Here is a 22,160-nt window from a genome sequence, read left to right as displayed (position 1 = left end):
TAAGGCCTCTGCCGCACTTCTGAGCCAGCGTTGGCCTGCGGGCTCGGACAGAGGCCACACACACACCCCCCCGAAGTCGTGGAGGGCTGCCGTGCGCTCCTTCTCACGGACCGCACTCAGCCCCGGCTGGCATAGGGCGAAGCTTAGGGTTGCCAGTCTCCTGAAATTACAGGAGCTCTCCTGAAATTACAACTGACCCCCAGCCAGCAGAGATCAGTTCCCTGGAGAAAATGGCTGCGTTGGACGGCGGACTCTATGGTATTATAACTCGCTGAGGCCTCTTCCCTTCCCCAAACCCTTTTCTTTCTGGTCCCCACTGTGTGGGAGCTCCTCCTTGCTGCCCTGGACATTGTGGAGCTGGTGAAGAAAGGTGTAGGTGTAGCTATGCACCTTCTTTTTAGGTGTACTGAGTCTGGGAGAATAGAATGCAAAGCTCGTCCCCCTCTGTACCCATGCTCCTGTATCAGGTCCTGGCTGGCAAGGCATCGCTGTGCTCATCTTCTCCGGCTGCCTGTGGCCTATTCAGAGGGCTGGTGAAGTCAATGGCCAGTCTGCCCTTGTTCTGCAGGCAGAAACAACCCAAGAGGCTTCTGTGTGGTGCCTTCCTGTTCAGAGTCCATGGAGAGGACTGCAGCAGGTGGCACCCTGGGCTTCCCTCTCAGTGCTGAACTTTGCCACTGAAGGTCCAGGAATAGTCCCCTCTACCACCACCACCACCACAGGGCTCTGTCATCTTATTTTCCTTCATGTGTGAATGAAACCTGAATGCCTTAACCTTAACCTGAATGCCTTGGGCTGTAAACTTGCCTTTGGCATACTCCTAGAGAACTTTGAAATTTTGCTTCTTGTAACAAACATCCATGTTCCTCTGGAAATACAGTTTTACCAGAGGAATGTAGGCCCCATTCATACCGCGAATGTGCCGCAGGAGAGCCACGGGTGGTGGGAGGATTATCCGTGCGAGATCACACCCCAACATCTGGGGAGTGGAGCGCACCCATGGCCAACCCGTGACTTACCGCCGAAAACGCGAGATAAAAAAGTAGTGCCTCCAAAGTACTGGCAAACGGTTTGCCACGGGATGTCTCCGGATGTCTACGGTGTGATCGCGCTGGTACGCGGCTTTCCCCTCCGGCCCCTCGTTTACGGGCCAGCTCCGAGGGAAGGGCCCGTGGTGTGCCGCAGGCGCGTCTGATCGTATAATCGCGGATCAAACTGCCGGGGCAATTTGCCATGCCTCCCCCCTGCGATATCTGGCCCCCCTGCGATATCTGGCCACAGTACTCCTGATTGCCTTAAACAAAACACGCGGCGGCATATAAAGGAGACATGAATGTCCTCTGGAGGTCTGTGATGGCTCCTTGGCAGAGGAGGAACAAGTACATGCGAACCTAACTTAAGAGAACTTCACAAGCAAGAGGGGGATGAACTGCTTTCCACACAAAAACCCCACCCTCCAGGCATAACTGTAGCATGGTTCATGGATAACCAAAACCAGGGGTCATTTCCTGCAGCAGCGGAGCTCCCCCGGGCCCCTGGTCCAAAACAGTGGCACCTTTAAGACCAAGTTTTATTCAGGTACAAGCTCTCCCTCCTCTGCGAGGACAGATCTGCATGTCCCCCCCCCCCAATAGCTAGCAAAACAGTCCAGTGGAGCCTGAGCGGTGGGTGTTGCGTTCTGACACACTTCCGGTGATGTCAGGGTGTGTGGCATATGCAAATAAGTTATGCTAATGAGTCCCTGCACCTCTTTTTCTATGAAATGACCCCTGACCAAAACTGAGCAGGAGACAGATAAAGAAGATAAACATATTTCTTTTCTTTTCTGATATACTAACAAGCTAAGTCAGAACAATATGATAAAAAATGTTTTGCAGTTTTATTTAAAGCTGTTTAAGCTTCTCCATCCCTCTGGGTTGCAAGTCTTGATATATTCCTGCCTCTGGACTTTGCATCTTCAAGTCTACCAGACCTTTGGGTGTCCATTCTCCCTTGCTGACCTTAGCACACTGAATGCTGTATGTAAAAATAATCTTATCGCATTGAAAGAAAGTCTGTGTTGGAGGTATGTTGCTTAAGCCCATCTTATAAAAAGCAAAGCAGAATAAATAGATCATTTGTGCAGACTTGGTATGAGCAAAATTTATCCATGGCTGAAGTAAATGGATCAGATTGCATTAATTTTAGGACATTTGTGTGACTCTGTCTAATCCTTCTTTCATGTGACAGACCGTGCTTGGCACTGTTTGTTCCTGGCAGACCTCACCATCTTCCCACTACCCTCCCTTGAGCAAGCCTTTCAGTGTGCTCCAGAATACATTCTCTCCAAGTTCTAATTCTGTATTGGCTGTCTGCCTCCGACCACACCCTAAAGCCAGAGCTGAGAGTCCTCACTAATGCCCTGGTTTAGTGGTGAATAGAATGTTTCTTGCTTTGTATTCTTTTCCCTAAGAAGGAAACTTTAATTTTCACCACTCGGGGGAGGGGGGGCTTGTTGGATTTTTGTCCTGACAGGCAGCAACATGGACCCAGAATGTGTAACTGTCAGGTGAAGATCTTTCACATTCTGACAAATCAGGGAATTTCTGTGGTTGTCCTGCCTTATGTAGGTTTTCTGTTGCTACAACCATTTCCTGGCAGGGAGCAACTGTTTCCTAGTAACTAAAACTAAGGCTCTTAAATTAACTGAACATGTAAATAGGACATGTTCACTCTTCGCTTGTGAAACGTGTCTGTGTATCTATATGTATTTTAAAGTGTTCATCACTTTGTCACTTGATACCGAAGAGAGAGGATTTTGAGACAAGTTAGAAACAACACAGTGTATTGCTTACAGGCAATGTGTTTGGCAGACTCCCAGTTGGGACCAGGTATCTGAAACTGTTCTGTATTCTGCAGCATTTCCAAATATTATTCCAGCATCAGTTCACAGGAGTGTGGCTTCTATAGTGATCCAAACAAATTCAGTAGCAATTCTGAACTTCAATATTACAACACTTCCAGCTGCGTCAATTGGGTGTACCCATATTTTTTAAAAAAAACACTGTCCTTTTAAAAGTAGTTTGAACGAGAATATTTTGGGCAAGTTTTTTTCCCCCTTCGTGTTTTCCCCAACCTTCTAATTTCTCGGAGGGAAAAAATCCCTGGGCCTGCACCTCTCTGAACTGGGTTCTCCCCATTTCAGAGCTTTCTGTTGAGAGAGAAGCATACCTACCATCTAAAATGGCAGTGCTCATTCTTGGGTAGCAGCTAATGGAGAAGTCAGCTATCTATTGCCTAATCACCCCTCCCTCCTTTCCAAGTAGGTGACAGCACACACATGATTCTGCCTTCCCTTATTTTTATTCTTGCTTGAGAGTACATTACTGGCCCCAAGATATCTGGTGATCTTCATGGCCAAGTAGAATGTTGAGTCCTAATCAGATTCTCTAGTCTTAAGCAATACTCTAACCACTAGGCTACCCTTCCTCTCTCACCTTCTAACCCAGGAACTCTTTCAGCGCTCTTGGGTGGCTGACTACACTTCCTTTTTCTCTGTTCCCTGTGCAGAGGGATTACACAGGGATGCGTACTGGTGCCCAAGTGATGGGTGGTCCCAGCTCTTGTTTTTTCTTCTTGGTCGAAGACTGGGAAGCAAAGACAGAGCTGCAAGAGCTTTTGGCACTGTGCTGTGTAGCTTGCAGTGCTAATGTCACAGTCTAGCTGTGGAAAGAATTAGTATGTTTAAAACAAGAGGGGGGAAATGTGCTTTGATAGCTTGTGTACGGGGGGTAGCATTCTATACCTTGCTGTTTTATGGGGAATACTTTATGGTATAGGATTTTGATATTTAATTGGGTTCAAATAGGTTGTAGCATAGTGTATAATGGAAAAAATGTGAAGCAACAGACTATTGATTAGCATAGGGGAAGTTGATTGAAATGCGGTGGCATTTAAATTTCAGGAGAGACAGTACTGATATTCTTGTACTGGTTTCTAGTAAAACGCTTCTTCATACTGTTCTTGATTTTGCCCTTTGTGAACTCCTTAAAACTTGGCTCATATGATTTTATTTATTCAGAATATTTATACTCTGTCTTATTTCTTTAGACACAAGGTACCTAACAGTACAGCAACAGGCTGCAAGGACACAAGAACAAGTCCATTAGCAAATTAAGCATGCACAAGTTTTGCTGAAGTTAGGTTTGTTTAGAAATTTTTAATTATGTAAACAAAATCTAAAACATACTGATTTCCTTCATTACAATACATAATTACACCCATCATTCCAATGCTTATTTAAACTGATCTATGAATACTTTCTCCACTGCTGTCAACACTAAATATCTAAAAATGTATATACCGCCTCTCCAGAGACTTAACATTAAACTAAACATTAAACTTAACATTAAAAGTAATTTAAAAGTCTAAATTGATACAAAAATTAGAAGTAACCCACCAGAAATAAAACCAGCAGTACCTCAGTGCCCTTTACGTCCAGCTTTCTTCAATTCTTTTGTGTGGGGATGAGGGATTCATCTTTTCCTGAGTGCACATGCACATAAATGCATGTATATGGACACTAAGGCATCCTGTAGCACAGCCTGCCATTGTTCACACTGGTGTACTTTGAACTGTTAATGACTTATTACAGGATAGCTTGTTTTCCTGACATATTACCCACATGAATGTGCTTTTAAATCAGTGTATGGAAAGCTATGATGGGATAAAGAAGTGCAGGAAATAGAACAGAGCCTTCAGCTATATGCATGCAGCAGAAAATATGGAACTTGTTCGCAGATTGTTGGTGTGAGAATAGGGATATCCTATGGCAGTACCTGTCTTCATCTGTGAACTGTTGGAAGGTGTACAAATCTGTACCCCAGTGCGAGCTGTGGGGACCATAACTTCTCAGGTTTCATGGTAGGCTTTGCCTTTCCCTGCATTTGAAAGAATCCCTTGAGTGTAGCTAATGGTGATGGACCATTTGTACTCTAAGACTGTGCTAAGTCCATAGCTTTTCTGAAAGCATTGTAGTCCTCTAGGGAAGCCTGTAACACCCACAGCCCTTGGGATGGGTAAGAGCTGCCAGTTTTTGCTGGGAGCCTGTACTATAACATACTTGACACTGTAGGCTAAATATCATTCTGGTGTAGCATTTATAAAGTGAACATTGTTGTTTGTACAGCCTAACCACCCTAAAATAACTGGTGATCAGCTGTTTGGAGAGGAATCTTAAATATGCTGACTTCTGAGTCATGTTATAAACTTTTCCCATACCCGTTGAAGATGTTTTGTGCAGTAGAATGAGGCAGAATAGATTAAATTATAAATTATATTGGGTTTCCAAGGAATATGTTAGTTTGGCAAGACTCAGAAGTAAATCTTTAGCTATGGGTATTGGGAGGGAAAGTTACAGTAAAATAGTTTGTATACTGGTAAGATTGCTAAAAGTGTGTTTTATGAAGTTCTGTGTCCGTTGCACAAAGTAGTGAACTGTCTACCAGGCGTAATAGAAAAGCTTCTTCTTTGTTTTTGCATATTGGGAGATTTAATTTTGTCTGTTCATCTTTGGGAGTAAATCATAGTAGCCATCTCTGTGATTTTAGTTACATATCTCATTGGACTGTGAATGTTCCTTCAGAAGCTCATTTGCAGTAATCTAAAACACAAGTGAATATATTTTAATTTTGAAAACAAATTAAAATGTATTTACCAAGCTAAAAAAATAAAATCCACTGGCCAATCATTAATCAGTTCACTGGATGTTTCAGTGAAGATCCTTGAGAATTTCCCAAGCACCAAAGTAAAATGATTGAGCAAAACTACCCTTTCCTAAAAATATAGTATTTTATTTATTTACTTCATTGATACCTTATCTTTCTCCCCAGTGGGGACCCAAACAGCTTACAGTGTTCTCTGTTTTTATCCTTGCAACAACTCTGTGAGGTAGGTAGGTTAAGCTGAGAGTGTATGGCTGCCCCAAGATCACCCAGCAAGCTTCCATGGGAGAGTGGGGATTTGAACTGGAGTCTTCCAGATTGTAGTCCAGCACTCTAACCCCACTGGCTCTAGTAAAACTGCACTAGTAAAACAGATAATTAGATCTCATGAAGTTTCTAATGTCTCAGTATAATAACAAACCAGGTTAAAAAATATCAACTATCTACTAGAAGTATATCAGTTTGGTTAATGGTAAAAAAATCTTCCAGATTATTATAAACTTGTGAGGAACAAGACCATATCTTGTTTAAGACTGTAGAAAGTCAAACAGGGTTACATCTTGATGTAAAGTTAAATTCCTTGTGCCAAAATTAGGTTCACCTGCCATTCCTAAATCCAAAAGAGGCTGCTCCACTGCTTAACGACATAATTACTATAGAAGGCTGACGCGGGCTTCTCCAGACTAAAGTCCTGACACCCAGCAATAGAATCAGAGTTGGAAGGGATCTCCAGGGTCATCTAGTCTACCCCCTGCACAATGCAGGAAATTCACAGATACCTCCCCCCACACTCCCAGTGATCTTTACAAATCCTGCAATCGCAACATTTTGATCTAGGGAATGAGTGTTTGTGAACATGGATGAAATCAGTTCCACCTGATATCCATAACCTGATAAACACCAATGAGAGGCCTGCAATATTTGACTCTCCATGTAAAATATGGAAGACAGCTAACAGAATATGAACATGCTTTGGCAGTTGTGCAGACCTGTTGTTTAAATGGGGCAAAATACCAGGACCTGAATGTGATTGTTTTCCAACTGTTTTCCATCTGTCACAGGAATGTGAGTCTCATGCTTTCCAGGGAGATGTGACGGCGTTCTTTGTACTCTCCCCAGCTGCAATTTAGTGGATTGAAAATTTAAATATTAGTATTTAGGGGGATTGCCCAATCTGCCTTCATGCCCATTGTATCTACTTGGTTACGTACCCCTGCCACAGCCCCTATTTTCAGGAAGGGAGTCTGAAGGACTGAGCCAAATTGAGGTAACCAGAGATGACGTTCTAGACCTACTGTGGAAATTAAAAACCAAGAAGTCTCCAGGTCCTGATGGCATACACCCAAGAGTTCTTAAGGAACTCAGGTGTGAGATACTTGATCTACTAACCCGTATGATGAATGCCTTAAAGATAGCAACTAGACAAAAACACTGTGTAATAATAGGTGATTTTAACTACCCACACATTGATTGGGTCAATATGTGTTCTAGCCGGGAAAAAGAGATTGAGTTTCTAGACACTCTAAATGACTGTGCTATGGAGCAGATGGTCACGGAACCTACCAGGGGAGAGGCGATCCTTGATTTGGTCCTAAGTAACACTCAAGACCTGGTGAGAGATGTAAAAGTGATTGCACCACTTGGAAACAGTGATCATAATGTTGTTGAGTTCATCATTTGTACAAATAGAGAATTGGCCAAAAAGACTCACACAACCATTTTTAACTTTAAAAGGGGTAATTTCTCTGATATGAGGGGACACGTGGGGAGGAAACTGAAAGGAAAAGTAGAAAGGGTCAAAACAATTGGGGAAGCTTGGGATCTATTTAAAACTACGATCCTAGAAGCTCAAAAAATATATATTCCGCAGGTTAGGAAAGGCACAAACAGGTATAGGAAAAAGCCTGCATGGTTAACAAACAGAGTAATGGAGGCTGTAAAAAGTAAAAAGAATTCCTTTAAGCAGTGGAAAGCTAGTCACAGTGAGGCTGATAAAACGGAACACAGGCTATGGCAAATAAAATGCAAGTCTGAGGTCAGGCAGGCAAAAAGGGAATATGAGGAGCATATAGCAAAAAACGTAAAAACCAACAATAAAACTTTCTTCAAATACATTAGAAACAGGAAACCAGCCAGGGAGGCAGTGGGGCCCTTGGACGACCAAGGGGTAAAAGGAGTATTGAAGGATGATAGGGAAATGGCTGAGAAGCTAAATGCATTTTTTGCCTCCGTCTTCACTGTGGAAGATGAGAAGTGCTTGCCCACTCCAGAACCACTGATTTCAGGAGGGGTGTTGGAAGACCTGAGTCAGATTGAGGTGATGAGAGAGGAGGTCCTAAAACTGATAGACAACTTAAAAACTGAAAAATCACCAGGCCCAGATGGCATACATCCGAGAGTTCTGAAAGAACTCAAATGTGAACTTGTAGATCTCCTGACAAAGATATGTAATCTTTCCTTAAAATCTGCCTCCATTCCTGAGGATTGGAAGGTAGCTAATGTCACTCCCATCTTTAAAAAGGGTTCCAGAGGAGATCCGGGAAATTACAGGCCAGTCAGTCTGACGTCGATACCGGGTAAATTGGTGGAAACCATTATTAAGGAAAGAATTAGTAGGCACATAGATGAACAAAACCTATTGAGGCAGACTCAGCACGGTTTCTGTAAGGGAAGATCTTGTCTCACTAACCTGTTAGTGTTCTTTGAGGGGGTGAACAAACATGTGGACAAGGGGGATCCAATAGATATTATTTACCTTGACTTCCAGAAAGCTTTTGATAAAGTTCCTCATCAAAGGCTCCTAAGTAAGCTCAAAAATCATGGGATAGAAGGACAAGTCCTTTTATGGATCAAAAACTGGCTAGTTCATAGAAAACAGAGAGTGAGTGTAGGTGGGCAATTTTCTCAGTGGAGGGTGGTAAGCAGTGGGGTACCGCAGGGATCAGTACTTGGTCCACTGCTTTTTAACTTGTTCATTAATGATTTGGAGATGGGAGTAAGCAGTGAAGTGGCTAAATTTGCGGATGATACAAAGTTGTTCAGGGTGGTGAAAACCAGTGAGGATTGTGAGGCACTCCAAGGGGATCTGTCAAGGATGGGCGAGTGGGCGTCAACATGGCAAATGGGGTTCAATGTGGCCAAGTGCAAGGTGATGCACATTGGAGCCAAAAATCCTAAATATAAATACACATTGATGGGGTCTGAACTGGCAGAGACTGAGCAAGAGAGAGATCTTGGAGTTGTAGTGGATAACTCACTGAAAATGTCGAGACAGTGTGTGACTGCAATAAAGAAGGCCAATGCTATGCTGGGGATTATTAGGAAGGGTATTGAAAACAGATCAGCCAATATAATAATGCCCCTATATAAATCAATGGTGAGACCTCATTTGGAATACTGTGTGCAGTTCTGGTCACCACACCTTAAAAAGGATATTATAGCTTTGGAAAAAGTGCAGAAAAGGGCAACTCGAATGATAAAAGGGTTGGAACACTTTCCCTATGAGGAAAGGTTAAAGCGCTTAGGGCTCTTTAGCTTGGAGAAAAGACGACTGAGGGGTGACATGATCGAGGTTTATAAGATTATGCATGGGAAAGAGCAGGTAAAGAAAGAGGTACTTTTCTCCCTTTCTCACAATACAAGAACTCGTGGGCACTCCATGAAATTGCTGAGCGGTCGGGTTAGAATGGATAAAAGGAAGTACTTCTTCACCCAAAGAGTGATTAACACTTGGAATTCACTGCCACAGGAAGTGGTGGGTGCTACAAGCATGGATGGCTTCAAAAGGGAATTAGATAAGCATATGGAGCAGAGGTCCATCAGTGGCTATTAGCCACAAGGTATAGCTAGGGGCTCTGGGGCAAGTGATGCTCTGTCTTCTTGGTGCTTGGGGGGGGGTCAACAGTGGGAGGGCTTCTAATGTCCTGGCCCCACTGCTGGACCTCCTGATGGCACTGGTATTTCTGGCCACTGTGTGACACAGAGTGTTGGACTGGATGGGCCTTTGGCCTGATCCAACATTGGCGTCTCTTATGTTCTTATGTTCTTATGTATATGTAACCTATCACTAAATTCAGGTGCTGTACCAGAAGATGGGAGAGTAGCAAATGTGACACCATTTTTTTTTAAAGAATCCAGAAGGGAACCAGGAAATTACAGGCCAGTCAGCCTAACGGCCGTCCCATATAAATTAGTAAGAACCGTAATCAAGGATAGAATTCTTAGACATGGAGGCAAAATCAGCATGGCTTCTGCAAAGGGAAGTCCTGCCTCACCAACCTTTTGGAGTTCTTTGAGAAAGTGAACAAGCATGTAGATAACGTTGACCCGGTAGACATTATATATAAAGTTAAAAGGCTTTTGACAAGGTACCTCACCAAAGACTCCTGAGTAAACTTAGCAGTCATGGGATAAAAGAATGAGATCTCTCTCAGTGGATTTAAATCACTAGTCAGTAAGACTAGAGTTAAACCATGGTCTTTATGTAAGGAATCATTCTTGCTAGTGTAATCTTAATATTTACAACCAGATGAAGGTTTCATTTTAGAATAACAACTTTACAGATTAGTTTATATCAAAAAATTACTGATTTAGTTATACTATTAGAAATATATCATAGATAGTTCACCTCACAATAATTTCATAATTATCTATCTCCAGTTTAATAGGTTAATCCATTCGTATTTGGGCAATTTTTTGTGGTACTTTATTGGAAGGAGAAAAATAATCATTACCTTAATAACAATTTAAATAATTTTATTTGACTAAAACGACTGGCACATATCCAGTTGAGGCCTATGGGGTTTCCCTGACAGCGAACATCAAAGGGTCTGCCTATTGGTCCCAGGCACGGGGCTGGTCGTGGGCCAGCATGCAGAGTATGGTCTTCACCGAAGGTTGAGCCATTCAACTAAGCCGTCTGTGTGGGGATGGTGCGCCAATGTGAAGATTTGCCATATCTGGAGAGCCTGACACACCCACCACATTAATGCTGCTGCAAACAGGGTCCCTTGATCTGTCATGATCTCTTGGGGTAACCCAAGATGGGCAAAATAGGTTCAGCCTATCCTGGCACTTTTCATGTTCCACAAGGGAATGGCTTCAGGGTACTGGAGGGCATAGTCCATCACAACTAACAGGTAGTGGGCACCCTGAGGTGTCCGAGGTAAAGGCTCCACGAAGCCCATAGTAATCTGGTTGAAGGGAACTTGGATGACCAGCAAAGCGGAGAGTGGGGCATGGAGGGCTGGACCCCTGATGTCAACTGACAGACCTCTCAGATCTTACAAAACTTTTGTACCTCCAAGGCCATGGTCAGGCAGAAGAACCGTGCCAGTACCCGGAGCAGAGTATTCCGAACCCCCTGGTGTCTCACCCATCCGTGGTCATGGGTGGCCGTTAATACCTCCTGTCAGTATCTCATGGGCACCAGGAGTTGGTGCTGGATCCCTGCCTTTCCCTGGGCCATCTGAAACCAACCCCCCACTTCCTGCATTACCTGGGGGATCCATTGGCTCCACTGGTCATCTGTCACTACCTCTTCCCTCACCGTCAGTCCATGGCCATCTCCCAGTCACCATCACTCCTTGTAGTGCCCCCACTGGCCACAAGTGAAGCATGGTCCACATTTGGCAGAACTTCCCCCGGTTGCTGGGCCCTTGTTTCTGGGGCATAGTGTGTCCCACGACTGGCCATGCCTGCTGCTGGGCTCCTCCACCATGACCTTGATGGCCCTGGCCCGCCCATGGTGGTGGTACATGGGCACGGCCACATCAAGAACTGTTGGGGGCTCATTGTTGTCCCACAGGGCGGCACCCAGGAAGTATCTCCCAGGCCACTTGTCTAGAGTTCATCCTGTGGGTGTTCTCATCCCTCCATGGCGAAGAAATTTCTCCTAAGCTTGGTGGCTTCTTTCAGCCCTAGAAGTTCCCAAGCGTGCAATCCAGTGCCAGGTTCGTGTTGGCAGGATCTGTAGGAGCTGCTCCGGGACTATCTAATCCACAATATGTCTCCCATTAAATGCTGTCAGCTGCAGCTAGTGGGTGGTGGCGTCCTTCAATGCTTCAATCAAAACCCGGGGCTGACCTATTGACTGGTAGATCATGGAATGGAACTTTTGGTGGTGGGTCTCTAGAGTGACCTCATACCAATCCAAAATGGCTGCCTTCAATTTCTCATAGCCATGTCGGCCTTCTCCAAGGTCCTAATGGCTGTCTGTGCCTCTCCTGTAAGGTAGGGTTCCAAAATGAAGGACCACTGTGCTCGAGGCCACTGTGCGGCCTCAGCGATGCACTCAAATGTTTCCAAAAAGGCTTCTGCCTTGTCTTCGGGCCCCTGTTTAGTAAGGTGGAGCCAAGTACCCTGTCCGAGATCCACTTGTGGGGCTGGCTGCCATTCCCCTGGCTACATCTGCCTTGGCGAGTGGCTGGGCACTGTCCAATGGCTTTTGGAAGTCTCACAGGTGGGTGGCCTTTTCCTTCTGTTGTTGCTGGGTGATGTCTCAGAGCAGCTGGGCCTGATGCTCCGCTAGCTGTTGCCCAAACCACATCAGGTCCATTTTTTCAGCATGCTCCTCCACCCCGGCTCCCCCCATCGGGAGGGGTTAACACAGGTGGTTTGAGCAGGGGCCAGCTGCTCATCCTGCCAGCAGGCATAGGCAGGTGAGGCAGGGGGCGCCCTAGAGGTAGGGAGGTGCCCACATTGTCCACCATGCCTTGCCTGCCCATCCGGGGTAATTCCACCTTCCTCTGTTGTTCTCCTTGCGTTGGGACACTCCCAAGGCCTCAGAACAGGAGGGGAGGGGGTTTGCTCACCCTTGGCCTCCTTGTCTCAGCTGGAGTTCCTCCGGCCAAGCTGACATCCAGCTTCTTTTTTTTCATTGGCCTCTTGGTCAGAGCCTCCTTTTAGTCCCTCCTCCCTTTCTCCTGTGCCCAACCCTTCTAGGGGAGATGCCTCCCATGTGTCAGGGCTGTGTGGGGCCTGTTGGGCTGGAGCTGCTCTGCTCGGCCATCCCACCTCCCCGTCTGTCACTGCTTTGTGTAGGGTGGGCACCACTTGCAACCCTCTAGCCCTGCCATCCCAGCATGGTCATGCCACCTCCTGCCCTACCCTTCTGGAAGCTGGGGTTTCCTTTCTCACCGCAACCACCCTTGCCTTCCAGGGCAGTGGGCTCTACGGCGTGGCTCCCAGTGACTTCTGGGCCACCTCCTGCTCTGTCCTTTTGGGAGTCAGACTTCCATCTCCTGCCTCTGCTGTTGCTGCCAGCCAGGGCGCTGGGCTCTGGCACAGCTCCCAGCACCCTCGGCTTCACCCTGTTCAACCCAACCCCTGTTGTTCCTGCCTGGGGCATCTCCGTGGGCCTGGGCATCTCCCCTGGCATTGCTGGTAATTGCCCAGGTGAGTGGACAGTGTGTCTTCCCCCCCCCCCACGGCTGTAGACCCAGCCAATATTATAATGCTCCTGTATAGATCTATGGTGCGGACTCATTTTGAATATCGGGTACTGTTCTGGTCATCGTATCTCAAAAAGGACCTCACAGAGCTGGAAAAGTACAGAAAAGGGCAACAAAGATGACTAAGGGGTTGGAAGAGAAGAAGAGAGAAGGAGAGATTGGATTTGTACCCTGCCCTTCACTTGGAGTCTCAGAGTGGCTTACAAACTCCTCTCCCTTCCCCTCCCGACAACAGACACCCTGTGAGGTGGGTGGGGCTGAGAGAACTCTGACACAAACTGCTCTTTTTCAAGGACAGCTGTGCCAGAGCTTGTAACTGACCCAAGGTCACATCAGCAGGTGCAAGTGGAGGAGTGGGGAATCAAACCCGGTTCTCCCAGATTAGAGTCCGCGCACTTAACCACTACACCAAACTGGCTCTCAAATCCTTATGAGGAAAGGCTGAAGAGTCTGGGATTTTTCAGTTTGGAAGACAGATGAATAAGGGGGGGACATGGCAGAGGTTTATAAAATTACACATGAGATAGCGAGGGTTGACAAAGGGAACTATTTCTCTCTCTTCCAAAATACTAGAACTTGAGGGCATCCAGTGAAGCTGATGGGCAGTAGATTCTTCTTCATATCACTTCTTACTACTTATGTTGCTGGCACCTGTTTGTATATGCTGTGGTTTGAACTTATATTATTGTTTTAATGTATCTTGCTGTTTTAATGTATTATTTATATGTATTCTGTAAGCCGCCCTGAGCCTGCCTTGGTAGGGAGGGCAGGATACAAATTAAACAAATAAATAAAAATAAAATAAATGGAAATTCAGGACAGACAGAAGGAGATGCTTCTTTGCACAGTGAGTGATTAATGTGGAATTTGCTGGCAGAGGGTGTAGTGATGGCCACAGCCATAGACGGCTTTAAAAGGGGGATTTAGACAGATTCACCGAGGATAAGTCTCTCAGTAGCTACTAGTGATGGTGACTAAAGGGCACCTCCAAGAGGCAGTAAACCTCTAAATCCTAGTGCCAGGACGGAGTCAACATCAGGGGAAGATCTCAGCCTCTATGCCCTGTTGTTGGACCACCATGGGAAGTGATTGGCCACTGTGTGAGACAGGATGCTGGAATAGATGGATCATGGGTCTTACCCAGCAGGGCTCTTCTTAGGTCCTTAGATAGTATGACAAAATGATTGTTTCTGATCGGAAATCTAATATTTTTTGTTCATAGCTTTTCATTGGGGTGGGCTGCTTTGTGCTTATTGTGTGAGTGATGGTTTAAATTCCTCTTTGTATGTTACAGTTAGGAAGAATTGTGGTCTATCCAGTATGGTTTGTGTACAGTTTGATCGCCAGACTTTTCCAGAAGTCTCAGCCAGCCATTACCCTGGAGAGTCCAGATGTGAAATACCCACTAAGGCTGATTGACAAAGAGGTAATAAAACGCATGTTTCTTTGATTTCTCCCATCCAATGGGAAGTAATTGCAAGAGTGCAGTGTGTTATAGCAACACAGAGAATGTCTATCCTTCATGGAGTGAGCTATATTACTAAGGAGACTGTAAAAAGCACTTGTGTCTCTTGAACCAATCTGTTTATTTAGAAATGGCACATAGTATGTGCTTTAGGATGCAGGTGGTACAGTGGGCAAGGTTTGTTTGTCTGAATTCTCCCCCCCCCCCCCAACAAAATCTCCTTCCTATAAAAAGTTGACATACCAGGGATGAACTGTGTCTGGTTCACCTCTTCATGACCATTATGACTGCATGCCATGTGATATTTTGCATTACTCATATATGTGGATGGATTTGCATCCTCTTTGAGTTCTGAATTGCAATTTGGGAACAGTTGGTAGTAGTCCCTGGCATAGATTCCTATAGCAAAATCAAAACTGATTTAGTTACCCCTTTGAACCCCAAAGAATGCAAGTGGGAGCAGAAGAAAACTTCAGTAGAGGTCACTATTTGCTGTATGGAATCATGGAGGATGCTATCTTGTTGAACAGCTACCTTTACACAGGCTCTGCATGCATCTTCCCTCCAGGGCAATGTAGAAACATATTCTGGTAGCCTCTGCCACCTCCCTTAGCACACAGTGGTTGGTGATGAAGTTGTGTTTGACTATCTGTATATGAATGGGAATACCAAAGAAACATAGCGGGGGCTGTGCTGCTGCATAAATGGCAGCTGCTTCATAATATCCTGTTTTGGCTGACTCACTAAGTTGGTAAATGTTCACTATTGCTGGAACCTCAGGATAGCCTGGTTTTTGGAGCAGACACATCTTTTCAAAAACATTTTTTGTCAAATTCTCAGAACACGGGTAGGAGGTCCTGCACTGCAATCATCTCTATAATGTGAAGCCCAAATATGCAACACTTAGTCCATGTGTCCTCAGCTCTGCTGCCATTCTGGTACTTCCTAATACATAGAAATTGTGGAGCATTGAAAGTTTACCACCTATGGGATTATGTCAATAAATACAATGGGTGGTTTACTCTTGTATCTTCATAAATATGTAGAACAGACACTCATCACTCAGGATGGGCAGGGCTGCCTGATTCCAAATGGAGCCACCATTTTGGAGGTTTTAAGGGTTGGGTAAAATTGTCTGATACTACCTAACTGGTTCTGAGACAAAGGGCAAGAATCCAGCAAGCATCACCTGTTGTCTGGGTATTAAGAGTATGGGATCCTTCCGACTTCCGGTCTGGCTCCCGCGCATGGTGGACGCTTCCTCGGGTCGCTCCCGAGGGCGCCTCGCCCGCCCGCGGTGGAGGAGGGAATCCGCGCGAGCAGAGACCCGAACGAGCCCCTCAGAAGAGAGGAGCTCGGATCCGGGGCGCTTTAGGGCGCACTAGGGGGGAGTCGCTCTTTCGACCGAGAGGTCGGAGAGCGAGGCTCCCGCCATGCCCTGCCCCAATGGACCTTGCTGCGTGAGCGACCCCGAACGGGGTTTAGCGGAGCCACCAGACGTCACCGAGTGATAAAGCGACCATCCGCAAAAGTGGAAAAGAAAAAGAAAAGATCGGCTTAACTGTGAGTTGTCAAAATGCAGAGAAAAAGAACTGAAAATTGTTTCCCCCCCCTCCCAGCGAAAAAGGCGAAGAGGTTAATCCTCCATCTATACAAGCGAAAAAGAAAAGGAGGGGGGGGGATGAATTGAGCGGACAGTGATGTTTTCCTTTGATGTATTTGAAAGCGAGAAGCTTGTCTCTCTGGAGCACATTTTAAGAACTTTCTAAAAGTAAACAAAAAAGAAAAGATGTCGGAGCTGGGCAAAAGCGAGCGGAGAAGGAGGGAGGGACTTCCGTCTGGGCGTTTGTTTGTGTGCAAGAGCCGGCTGTTGAATGTTTGGACTGTTTATGGCTGTGAATCCGACGGGAGTTTTGCAAAAAAGATAAGTTGGAATTGTGACAGCGAGAAGTGCCTGATAAGCGCTTATAAGTCAACAATTGCGAGGAGGACCCATAGAGAGTCTGGGAGCGAATATAAAAGCGAAAATGAAATTGATACCATTCTCGAAAATGGGGACCTCCGGGGCATGAAAGGAAGAGGATTTATAGTACATGAACTGAGCGTATTAACAACCTGAAGGAGGATCTAACAAGCCGGAAGGAGAAGACAACGGAGACAACAGAGGAAGCTCCTCCACGTCAGCGATAGTAAAAGTACCCAGCACGCAAGAAGCGGTTCTGGATGTGCACAGAAGAGACCCTTTTTATTAACAGAATCTCAAAGGAACATTACTAACATACTAACAGAGAATACATGTAACAGGACTAAGAAAAGAAGTTTGGCAACACACAGAAGAAGCCCAAGAAGATTAATTGGACATTACTAACAGTTTAATTTACCAGTTTATATATCACTCAGCTTTCTCTTTCTCCCACTGTCTACCCCTCCCTTTTTTTCTTTTAAGCGAAATACCTCCCCTTTTTAGGGGAGCCAATAAAACCTTTATATATATAAAAAAAAGAGTATGGGATCCTTCCCATGTTGGAAACTTCATGTCTGCTTCACCAGATGAAATCAGTTCGCTCTGAATGGAGTAACTCTGAGTATAATTGCACTGCCGTTTTTGTTAGGACCATTTCCAGTGGCTCTGTTGACCTCAGAAACCTAAAGTTAGGCACCCAGATCAAATTTCTAGGTGACCCATAAGGGGACGTAACCACCAAGATGGCATAAAAGTGGCCATTTTACAAGATGGTATCCTGGCTTCTGTACAGCAAAGTGTTAATCTACCCAAGTTTTTTCTGTTCTTTTTATGTGCATTTTTCTGGTCAAGTGGTTAATTAAATCAGTTGTTTCTTTGTTTTAGGGGACAGGACTGAGAAAGACTAGGCTGCTGTCCTAAGTATACTTACAAGGGAGTGAGCTCATTGAGCTCAGTAGGGCTTATTTCTGAGTGAACAAGCTTTGTTGTTGGAGCCCCAATTATTTTTTAGTGCTTTTTCCTCTGAACTTTCCTGCTTATGTCCATGTGTGCAGTGGGGGGGGGGAGTCTAAGTGCAAAAAGAGTACATATTAAAAACTTTAACTGCATCGCTTTTCGGCTAAGATCAAGTGTAGTATTTGGCTAAGAACTGTAAGCATTAGCTATATAAAGTCATCCATTCTTATCAGTTTAAAACTTTAATTGCATTTTTCAAGACATTAATGGCTGCTTATTCTCCGCCTTTCAGGAAATTAGCCATGATACAAGAAGATTTCGTTTTGCCCTTCCCAGTCCAGAGCATATTCTAGGCCTTCCTGTCGGTATGTTTTACATGAAGAAAGTGAACCTCTTCCCTTGTGCTTGAGATTTGTGGAGGAGGAGAACAGATGCCAAGGTTGTGGGGATGGATTAACCACAGGGGCAGGGACATTTGGGAGGGGGAAGCAGCAGCTGTATCCTCACCTCTTATTAACAGCGTCTCTGTCCACAGGAGGATGGAGGTAGAGGACAGAAACAGGAGCGTTCTCCCAACGGCCTTTTTATTGTTGGTCTTCTTGGGTCACCGCAGCCAGAGAGAGGGCTGTCTCTGGCCACAGCGTAATGAAGGAAATACAACAATGATAAGTGTAGCAGCCTGTTGACAAACTAGTTCTCAAATCTGAAACGTTCCTAGTGTGATTCATAGACCATGTTTAAAGTGTTTCCCACCCAAGGGCAGATGTGTGTTGTTCTCTGTTCCAGCTGCAACTGCCAGCTTAGTGCAGCAGCAAGAGACCTTCCACATGGCAGGTTTTCCCCGTAGTGTCCCTCCCTCAGCTCCCTGGCAGTGTCCATCCCACTTCCCTGCACTACCAGGGCTTTTCTGGTTGTTGTTTTTTTAAATCGGCAGATCTCATTATATCCTTATTACAATCCATGTATTGGCTTTTCTGACTTACCAGGTTTCATTTTTTTAAAAAAAAGGCCCTTATGTCTCCACAAAGAAAGGGGCTACTTTTAAAATGGAAGCTGGGAATTCAGAGAACCTGGTACACAGATTGTTATATTGTTATAGCAATATCAGTCGCTGGTAAAAAAATGTCACCATGGCGGGGAAAGGTAATGGCTGGAAAAGGAAATGGGCAAATGGAGGCGAAATGTCTGCCACGTGAGCAGGATCAGGAAAATCCAAACTTCCTCATCCACACAGCAGACGCCGGGGCTTTGCTGTGATCTTTCCCAAACCTTCACTGCAAAACAGGTCTGAGAAAGACTGGGGAAAAGCCAGTGAAACCCCAGGAAGGACACAGGCCCATAGCTAGCTGGGTGTGTGTGCAAGAGGGCCATGCTACCACAGATATGCCCAGCACCCCTGGGGGGATGCCAGACCCCCCCCCCGGTGCAGGCGGGGGCCCTTGGTTTCACTGCGGCTGAGCAGTTTGAACTGGGGGGGGAGCTGCTCCTTTGGCAGGTCCAGTGAGGAGGACGAAGAAGTGGGACCGGAGGCTGCCCCTGCCCGGCGCCAGGCAAGCCAACTCTGCCTTCCCTCAAGCCGGCCCATCCCTAGGGAAACAGTATCTTTGTTCCCCTCCCCAGTGGTGGTTATGGGCAAATGGTGCTGCAGTATTCATGATGTCCTCCCCAACCAGTATTCCATTGCCAGAGGGATATAGGGGCAAACAACTATGATCCTCAGCAGGGGTAGAGCCACCGGGGAAAATCCCAGTGGCTCAATGGCGGCGGGGGTGGTGGTGGTGGTATCCTTCCAGGGCCACCTTGGCCCCAAGAGAGGGGTGGCCTTTGCAGTCATCCTTGCAGTGAGCTGGTGGGTGAGCTGTGGTGAACAGGAGCCACTGGCTCGTTTACAGCAGTGGCAGCTTCCCCACCCGGCACAGGGCCGGGGCAGCTGAGTCACTCATGGCAAGAGAGCCATCCTTTGCTCCCCCCTCCATTGTGGGGTCAGGCTGGGGGGAGAGGCAAGGGGCAGAGTCCTTTCCAGGGCTATTTTTGCTTCCCAGTCTGCACCAGATCTCTGACTACAGCACAGCTCTTGGCTGAAGAAGCTGTTCCAGCTCTTAAAAGGCATGGGACATTCTGGAAGGCCAATAGATTGGCACGATCAGTATTTTATATATCTTTAATGTGACACTGTTGGCCTCACAGTGTGTGCAATAACAGCAGTGAAGTTGACGAACACAGTAGAAATACCTTTCTGGTCATACAAGAAGAAGACTAATACATCGTTTCCAACTGTGACTCAGTTATTCCTCATCATCCACAGTGCAAAGTGTTTGAAACCTTTTTTGCTTCACAGTTGTTTCAGTCCCCCAGTATTTGAACTTGTGATTTGAAAAACAAAAAGTTCCAGGATACTTTTAAGTTGCTAGTAGGTCATCCTGTTTCACAGTTTAAAGAGTTTTTGCAGGAAGAGGAAAGAGTTGCAGTTAATTAGAATCAGAGGAAATGCTTTTCCTACAGTCCTAAATAATCCACTGCCAGGACAGTTTCAAAATGGTCAGAGGCCTTAAAAGTAAGGCATCCTAGATTTGTGGCATGAGGAGGATAATAAGAGTTCCCTAGTTTCCCTCATTTTTCATTTACTGTTCAGTTGCTCTCAGCATTCAGTAGATGGCCATGAGCATGCACAGTGGTCATCAGGCCTTCATTTGGGCTTTTTCCTTCCTTCCTTGGGGAATTCCTCAGATTTGAAGAAGCTCCTTGCACTTCTGTGGGTGCCTCCATTTAGATGCCGCATTGATGGGCATGGGACGATCATGTTTGCCAGTAGGAGGAATGCTGGAAAGATTGTGGGCTCCTTTTGCCTTCTTCAAAGCATAAAACATCTTTTACCTGTTTGCTTTTACTTGCAGGGCAGCATATTTACCTTTCTGCGAGGATTGATGGGAATCTGGTAATCAGACCCTACACACCGGTCTCCAGTGATGATGACAAAGGTTATGTGGATCTTGTTGTAAAGGTAAAAGAAGTCAGCTTTAACAGCTGAGGATGGTCCCTCTCAGGCCCGTAGCTACTGCGGGGTCCGCCCCTCCTGTGGTTTTTACGGGCCCCTCCCCCGATCCTTGGCTCCCCCTCCCTCCCCTCAGCCCCCTTACCCCCGATCGATCACCTGCCTGTCAGTGTCGCTCCAGCCCCTGTTCCCCTTCAAGCCTCTTGTGCTTTGCCTCTCCCCCATAATAGCGCACTGGTTTTCAAATTGTAGTGCAGTGATTTTCCCCCCCAGTGCAGGGCCCTAAAGAATCCCCCATGCCAAGGACACTGGGCTGCTGTGGCTTCTGCGTGGGTTCCAAGAGGACTGCTCTCTTTCTCTCTTGCCGTCTTCCTGTCCCCTCCCACCACCCCCGTGCACTTTTTATGACATCAGTACACATGTTTGGGGCTTTTTGGCCCCCCCCCACTTTCCCCAGGGGCCCCCTACTAAAAATTTTCTAGCTACGGGCCTGGTCCTTCTAGGGTTCTACCAGTTCAGCCTTACAAGTAATCTGTATATCTAATCTCAACAGTCCCCTCTGTGTGTGGATACTTATTTCCGCCAATAGAAGGCACACTCCCCCCCAGCAGATTTTTCTGCAGACTCAGGGGACTCTGTGGGGCTGCAGAAAAATCCAAACAGTTCTTTAAAAATGGGGAGGGTTGAATTCCCCCCCAAAAAAATACCTTTTGAAATGGCTGCCGCAGGGATCTACTCCAGGCCCCACCACATCAATAGGGAGAGACTAAAACGTTTGGGGGGGGGGATTCTAACTGGTTCTGTCAGTAAAAGACAGGGGAAGCGGGAAGGGCCCTTTTTGTCCTTTCAGGGAGGGATCCTTAGGGCCAGGCCTGATAAGGGCTGCCATTTCCAGGCTGGGAAATTCCTAGAGATTTTGTGGTGGAGTCTAAGGAAAGCTGGGTTTGGGGAAGGAACAGGCCTCAGCTGGGTATAATGCCACAGAGTCCACCCTCCAAAGCAGCCATTTTGTCCAGGGAGACAGATCTCTGCTGTCTAGAGTTTAGTTGTAATTCTGGGGGGGTCTCCAGGTCCCACTTGGAGGTTGGCAACCCTAGTCCTGGCAGCAGTCTAGGGTTGCCAGGTCTCCCCCTGGACACCAGCAGGGGATGGGGGGGGGTAAGGTTTCCAGATCCAGGCTGGAAAACTCTTGGAGATTTGGGGGTGGACCCTGGGGAGGACTGGTAGTTAGGTACAATGCCATAGAGTCCACCCTCCAAAGCATCCATTTTCTCCATGGGAAGTTATCTCTGTAGTCTGGAGATGAGCAGTAATTCCAGGGGAACCCCAGGTCCCACCTAGAGGCTGGCATCCCTAGGCAGCACCCTCTGGGTCACTTGATAGCACCTGATTTGCATGACTCAACTAGGTCTGGCTGTTTGCTACTCTTCAACAGCAGCCACCCTATGAAAGCCAGTGTGGTGCTGCGGTTAGAGCTTCAAAGGAGTGTCGGCAAGATCCAGGTTCAGATCCCCATCTTGTGGTGGAGGCTGACTGAGTGATTTTGGACCAGTCACATACTTTCAGCCTAACCAACCTCACAGGGTTGTTGTGCGGATAAACAGGAGGATAGAATAGTGTAAGCTGCTTT

The 22,160-nt window shown here is 46.3% G+C and overlaps 1 protein-coding gene across 1 annotated transcript in view; it reads left to right on the top strand.

Annotated features, from left to right (window-relative positions):
- LOC107125960 (NADH-cytochrome b5 reductase 3-like) overlaps positions 1-22,160 on the top strand; it is a 37,947-nt gene that overhangs the window by 610 nt on the left and 15,177 nt on the right. Inside the window, exons 2-4 of the mRNA XM_015429445.1 lie at positions 14,448-14,579; positions 17,831-17,903; positions 20,433-20,539. Of these exons, the coding sequence (XP_015284931.1) occupies positions 14,448-14,579; positions 17,831-17,903; positions 20,433-20,539 (312 nt within the window). The remainder of the gene's footprint in view (positions 1-14,447; positions 14,580-17,830; positions 17,904-20,432; positions 20,540-22,160) is intronic.

This window comes from Gekko japonicus, unplaced genomic scaffold (genome assembly GCF_001447785.1).
Source record: "Gekko japonicus isolate JY-2015 unplaced genomic scaffold, Gekko_japonicus_V1.1 scaffold169, whole genome shotgun sequence".
Lineage (NCBI taxonomy): Eukaryota > Metazoa > Chordata > Lepidosauria > Squamata > Gekkonidae > Gekko > Gekko japonicus.
This window is presented reverse-complemented; position numbering and strand designations above follow the sequence as displayed.